Raw genomic sequence first — 5,954 nt, forward strand, 5'->3', positions numbered from 1 at the left:
GCCTTGGGTGGTCTGTCCCAGCCACGTGACCCCCACCATGGCACCCACCGGCACCAGAACACTGCGGCCACAACCCCCCTGGCTGGTCTCCCTGAGGGACTCGGTGCCACAGTGGGGGTACAGTGGCCTCCAATCCTGCCACACTGGCCCCTCTGGCCCCACCAAGGCTGGGGTACTCCAGGGACCCAGTGGTGCCCTTGGCACCAGCACCTGCTCCCACTGCCTCCCACTGCACTCTGGCACCTCCCAGTGAGCTCCAGCTCCCCGCTGGAGCATCCCCTGGGCTCCGGCCATGCCCCCAGCACCACTCGCCCACCTTGGCATTGCCCGGCCACCTCCTGCACCATCTGGCCACCTCCTGCAGCACCCAGCCACCTCTGGCACCACCTGGCCACCTCTGGCACCACCTGGCCACCTCTGGCACTGCCCATCCCCTCTGAGGATGGCACTGCTTGGCCATGTCGTCACTGCCCGGCCACCTCCAACATCATTCAGACACCCCGTCACTGCCTGGCCATCTCTGCACCACCTGGTCACCTCTGTCACTGCCTGGTCAACCTCTGTCACCCCCTGGCCACCTCAGCGTCACCTGGCCCCCTGGCATTGACCAGCCACCTCTGGCCTCCCCTGGCCACCACAGCACCGCCTGGTCACCTCCAGCACCACCTCGTCACCTTGGCACCGCCCAACCCCTCTGGGGTCTCACCTGTGTGACCTTCTCGGTGACGTTGTGGGTGCGGTCGCGCAGCTTGGTGGGGGCGATGATGGGGCGGGGGGCCGGGGGCGGGGCCAGGAGCCCCCCAGGCTGCAGGTCCACGAAGTTGAGGGTGATCTGTGGGATGCGGCCGATGGCCCGGAACCGCGCCAGGTCCGAGTCCGACGTGGAGTTGAGCAGAGCACTGCGCACGGCGGCCACGGCGCCTGCCAGGGGACACTGTCACCGGGGGGGGACACGGACCCCCGGGGGTCCCACAGCGGGCAGGGGACGGGGGAGACATGGACCCTGGATCCCGGGGTATGTCCCATGGCTCCCCAAGGCTCCTGGGGCAGGGGTCCCACAGCTCCCCACAGATCCCAGGGTTGGGGTCCCACGGCAGGTAAAGCGAGTGGGGAGCTCCAGGGCAAGGGGGCCCCCAAACATTGTGCCACAGGCCCCCCCAGGACCTGTGGAGTTGCTCTCAGTTACCCTTAATATCATTATAATTATTGTCCCTTCTCTTAATGCGCTTAAAGAGCTCCAGGGCCAACAAGGTGATTCCCACGGTGATTCCCACGGTGATTCCTGAGGCTCAATGTGGCCGCAGGGTGGGGGAAGCCTGCAGGATGGGCTGGGAGGGTTCCAGGGGTGATAGAGGGGTCACAGGAGGCAGGATGGGGGTCCCAGGGGTGAGGGGGAGTTCCAGCCCCTTGCCAGCGCTTGGGCATCACCGTGGGGTCCATGGGGAATGGGGGTGGGGGGTTCACCAGGGTCTCTGGCTGTGGCTGCCCCAATGTCCCCAGCCCCAAGGATCATCCCCCACGCCGGCGGGGCCGTACCGGTGCTGGAGCCGCGGTGCAGGCCGGCGCTGGCGCTGGTGTGGCGGCTGTGGCAGCGCTTGTCCCCGTCACCCTTCATGGCCTCGATGTCATCGACGGACGACGCCCGGCGGAGGCTGCGGAGGCTCTCCCGGGACCGGCGCTCCCGGGACCGGCTCCGGGCCAGGCTGTGGTTGGCGAAGGCCAGCGCCAGGCGCTCGGCCCGCGGGGACGACTGCGTCACCGGCACCTCGGGGTCCCCCATCAGCGCCGCCTCGTCCTCAGGACGGTCCCCGGCCCCGGGCTCCAGCGAGGACGAGGCATCCTCGGGGCCCGAGTCGCTGCCCGGCAGGGCCGGGTCCATGACCAGCGGCTCCACCACCGCCGGGTCCACCACCCCCGGGTCCACCACCACCACGTCCGGCGGCTCCGGCGGCTCCGGGGGCAGCGACTGGCGGCTGCCCGTGAGCGCCAGCAGCTTCAGCCGCAGGGACCGGCTGCGCCCTGCGGGAAGGACAGCTCGGGGTCAGGGCTGGGGCTGGGGTCAGGGTCCAGCTCCAATCCCCTCCCCATGGTGCTGCTTCAGCCACAGGAACTGGCTGTGCCCTGGTGGGAAAGGACAGGGTAGGGGTCAGGGTTGGGGTCGGGGTCAGGGTTTCGCCTCAACCCCCACCAGTGCTGTCCAGCAGCACCGAGGCACCCTCTGCCCTCACCATGTGCCCTACAGTGCCCTGTCCCCCCGGGACATGGGGTCAGCAGGACCTGAGGTGACACAGGCCCCTTCCCCACCTGTGTGGACCCAGGAGGGGGGGGTGACTCAGGGGTTGGTGTCTCTGTCCCCCTGTACCTGCGGGGCCCCAGGGGGCCGGGGTGACCCAGTGGTTGATGCTGGGGGCTGGGGCCTCCCCCGGCTCGGGCTCCCTCACGGCCTCGAAGTTGAGGATGAACATGATGACGGCGCCATCCTCGTTCTTCACCGGCACCACGTCCACCAGGCACGGGAAGGAGCTGCCTGCGGGGAGAGGGGGGTCAGTGACACGGGGGAACAGCACCCCCCTAAGGGGCACCCCTATCTGCCCCCCACCCTGCATACTGGGGGACACTCCCCCCCAATCCTGGACACCTGCTCCTGCCCCCCACTCTGCTGGGCAACCCCTGTCCCTGCTGGGCACCTACTCCTGGCCCCCAAACCATCTAAGCACCCCCCCCTGCTCTCCCCCCTCCTGGGGGGCACCCCGTCCTGGGGGGCACCCCGTCCTGCCCCCCCATCCTGACTCAGCCGGGTGCAGCCCCCCCCTGCAGCTGCACCACGGGGGGAGACTGAGGCACAGGAGGGCAGAGGAGGGTGGGGGTGGTCCCCATCCCCTCCCCCAAACGCTGCAGACAGGGCCATGCGGGGGAGGTGGGGGCGAGGGGGGCCGGGGGGGGCTCCGGGGGTGTGGGGCCGGGTTAAGCCGCTCAGAAGTCGTTAACAGCTGTGGCGTTAATCCGGTGCCACAGCTGGAGGGGGAGGCCGGGGCGGTCAGGGCAGCCCGGGGTAATCTCTGTGGGGTGGGGATGGGGGGGCATCCTACCCCCTCCCGCGCCCCCCACGCTAAGGGGACCCCGGGGGGACCCCACGCGGGTGACGCCAAGGCATCGATCACCCCCCTCCCGGTTCTGTCCTCCCTCTGCGTCCCCCCCGCTGGCGCCGGGCCCGGCAGCCTGGCAGGATGGGTGCCAGCTGGCACCGTCCCCGTCCCTGTGCCCGCGGCGGGGGGATTCCCTGCTGCACGTGGGGCCGCGGGCCGGGGGCCAGCACGGGGTGGCACAGGGTGGCCCGGGCCACCGCGGGGTCCCGGCCGAGCCACCGCCGCGGGGGAATTAGTGGCACCGACACGTGGCCGCCGCCGCTGTCGGCTTCATCCGCCCCCGCGGGAATCCCGAGTCCCCGAGCCCAGGGATTCTGGCCCCCCCCGGCCCACTGCCCACAGGGGAGTGGCCCAGGGTGGGGGCTATGGGGGGACCAGCGGGGTGGGGGGTGACGGGGGGATCAATAGGGGGACCCTCGTGGTGAGGGCGATGGCAGGACCAATGAGGGGACCCCCGTGGCAGGGACACACATCGCACTGCAATGGGACCCCCCCTGCACACCAACCCCCTGCACCTCACAGTGCCCTGCACCCCAGCTGCACCCCTCACCTCCAGAGCTGCACCCCAAATCCACCCTGTACTCCCCACCCAGCACCCCCTGCATCACTGCCCAGAACGGCCAGGGGGCACCACCAGGACCCCCAAAGTGGGGGGACCTCCCTGCACCCTGAAGCCCTGTAGCCCCCCAACCTGCACCCCCAGCCCCACACCCTACTCTGCACCCCCCGCACCCCCACACACGTAGCCTGGACTGCAACCTGCACCCCCAGACGTGCAGCCAGGACAGGGACACCCCGCTGGCACAGGGGGACAGCCACACCCAGAGGTGCCACCTCGTGCCACGCTGACACGGCCCCGACCCACCCTCGATCCAGCTCCTCCGTGCCCTCGGTTGCCCCCGCCCTGCGCCGACACCGGGGCCACGCACGGGGGGACCCCAAAGGCCACGGCAGCAACTGGGGGTCTGTGCACCCTCCCCGTTCCCCAGGGACACTCCCCGGGGAGCCCGAGGCCCCAGGGGTGTCACCACGGGGACACGGGTCCCCCGCGGGCGCCGTGACCTCCCGGCGTCCCCGGCGCCATAAACAACCCGTCGGGAAGACGAATGGCTGCGGCAGCGGCGGCGACGCGGCGGCTCCACAGCTCCGCCACGGCTCTGCCACGGCTCTGCCACGGCACCGGGGACCAGGACACTCCGGGGGCTCGGGATGGGGGTCAGCACGACTCCAAGGGCACTGGTGGGGTGGCAGCGGCACGGGGAGCACCAGGAGCACCGGGAATGCCACAGCCCAGACACAAGGCCGGAGCCATCAGCAATAGGATCCCTGCCTCCCGTGCCGGGGGTGGGGGGGTGTCTCAGTGCAGTGAGGGGCAGCAATGGGACCCCATGAGACTCCCCCAAGCCAGCCCCACAGCGGCAGGTGGCACTGGCATTGTGTCACAGAGAGGGGCACCCGTGGTGGCACCAACACAGCCCCCAGGGCCAAGACCCAGCAAAACAGTCTCCATGCACAGGGCCTGTCTGACAGGACACCCCAGATGCAGGGGTCACACACTGCCAGGGGGTCCCACCCCCTGTCCCACAGGGCAGCCGGTCCCCATGGAGGGCAGTCATGGTGGGGGGCTGCAGAGCACCCCCAGGACCCCCATCACACGTCCCCATGGGCCCAGTAGCAGCACCCAAGGCCTGGCAGGGGGTGGGAACCCCACACCACTCGGGAAGCACAGCTGGGCATTCTGGGGTCCCCTGGGAGCCCCAAGGAGGCCCCAGGCAGGAGCACGAGCCCCATCCCCATGCCTGTCACGGCTGGTGGCACCACCAGGGTGATTAGTGCCACCCTAATGAGGGCTCAGCACAGGGTGCGGGGGGGCACCCACACGCCACCTGCGCCCCACAGCCCCCGGCACCGCGCAGTCCGAAGGGCACCGGGGCGTGCCGGGTGTGCCAGGCAGTGCCGTGGGGGCAAGGTGGGGGTCCCAGGGCCGGGAGCAGCGCCCCCCGCCCCAGCCCAGCCCCAGCAGGGCCCCCAGAGCCGCCGTGGCTCCCATGGTGCCGCAGCCACGCCGGCAGCTGGCACCAGCTTTGTTTACTCCGGCACCGGAACTGGGGCCGCGTGCCCAGAGCTGGGACACATGGCGCTGGCACGAGGCCATGGTGAGGGGCAGTGCCACCAACGCGGGGTGCCAGCCCTGGCCTGGGCTCTGGGGGTCACGGCATCCACCCCCCGGCGTGGGGACCCTGGGATGTCACTCTGCCCGGTGACCCCACACACACCCCAGAAGGACGGTGGAAATGCGACACTCGACACCGGCTCAGCCCCCGCCACTCCCGCGCCCTTGTCCCTGGCCCAGGTGACACGGTGCCCCCACACAGCCTGTCACCCCTCTGCGGGGGGGGGCACTGCACGCTGCTCCCACCCCACAACCCCAGCCCCACAGCCCCAACTGGTGGCCCTGGCACCATCGCCCGGCTGGGAGCCATCGTGGCACTGGGGAGGGCTGCAGAGCCCTGGGGTGCCAGCGCCCCTCGAGAGCTGCCACCAGCGCCAGGCTCCCACCCCGCTGGGAGCCATCGTGGTACTGGGGAGCACTGCGGACCCCCGGGGGTGTCACAGCCCCTCAGGAGCTACCGGTGTCCCTCGGGAGCCACAAGTGCCAGGCTCCCACCTGCGCCAACACCTCGTGCCACCCACAGCATTGGCAGGTGCTGGACGGGCACGGTGCAGGTCTGTCCCATGCCTGCTGTCCCCCTGTGCCCAGCACAGCCCTGCCCCGTGCCTGCCGTCCCCCTGTGCCCGACACAGCCC

At 70.7% G+C, this 5,954-nt stretch overlaps 1 protein-coding gene across 1 annotated transcript; it reads right to left on the reverse strand.

Annotated features, from left to right (window-relative positions):
• Positions 1 to 670: 670 nt before the first annotated feature.
• On the reverse strand, positions 671 to 2,606 carry LOC113961420 (potassium voltage-gated channel subfamily H member 2-like). The gene is made up of 3 exons (XM_027671736.1): positions 2,363 to 2,606; positions 1,537 to 2,019; positions 671 to 921 (listed from the first exon to the last, which is right to left on the reverse strand). Exons 1-3 carry the CDS (start codon positions 2,604 to 2,606, stop codon positions 671 to 673), a joined length of 978 nt encoding a protein of 325 aa, XP_027527537.1.
• Positions 2,607 to 5,954: the final 3,348 nt, after the last annotated feature.

The sequence above is a fragment of the Neopelma chrysocephalum genome, unplaced genomic scaffold (genome assembly GCF_003984885.1).
Source record: "Neopelma chrysocephalum unplaced genomic scaffold, ASM398488v2 Primary Assembly neopelma1_97174, whole genome shotgun sequence".
Taxonomy (NCBI): domain Eukaryota; kingdom Metazoa; phylum Chordata; class Aves; order Passeriformes; family Pipridae; genus Neopelma; species Neopelma chrysocephalum.

Excerpts from the sequence above, each read along its gene's own strand:
- LOC113961420 (XM_027671736.1), bottom strand. The coding sequence starts at position 2,606 with ATGCAGGGTGGGGGGCAGATAGGGGTGCCCCTTAGGGGGGTGCTGTTC. Across the intron at positions 2,020-2,362 it reads GGCCCCCTGGGGCCCCGCAG|GGCGCAGCCGGTCCCTGCGG; the intron begins GTACAGGGGGAC and ends TCCTTCCCGCAG. Across the intron at positions 922-1,536 it reads GCACCGCGGCTCCAGCACCG|GCGCCGTGGCCGCCGTGCGC; the intron begins GTACGGCCCCGC and ends GTCCCCTGGCAG.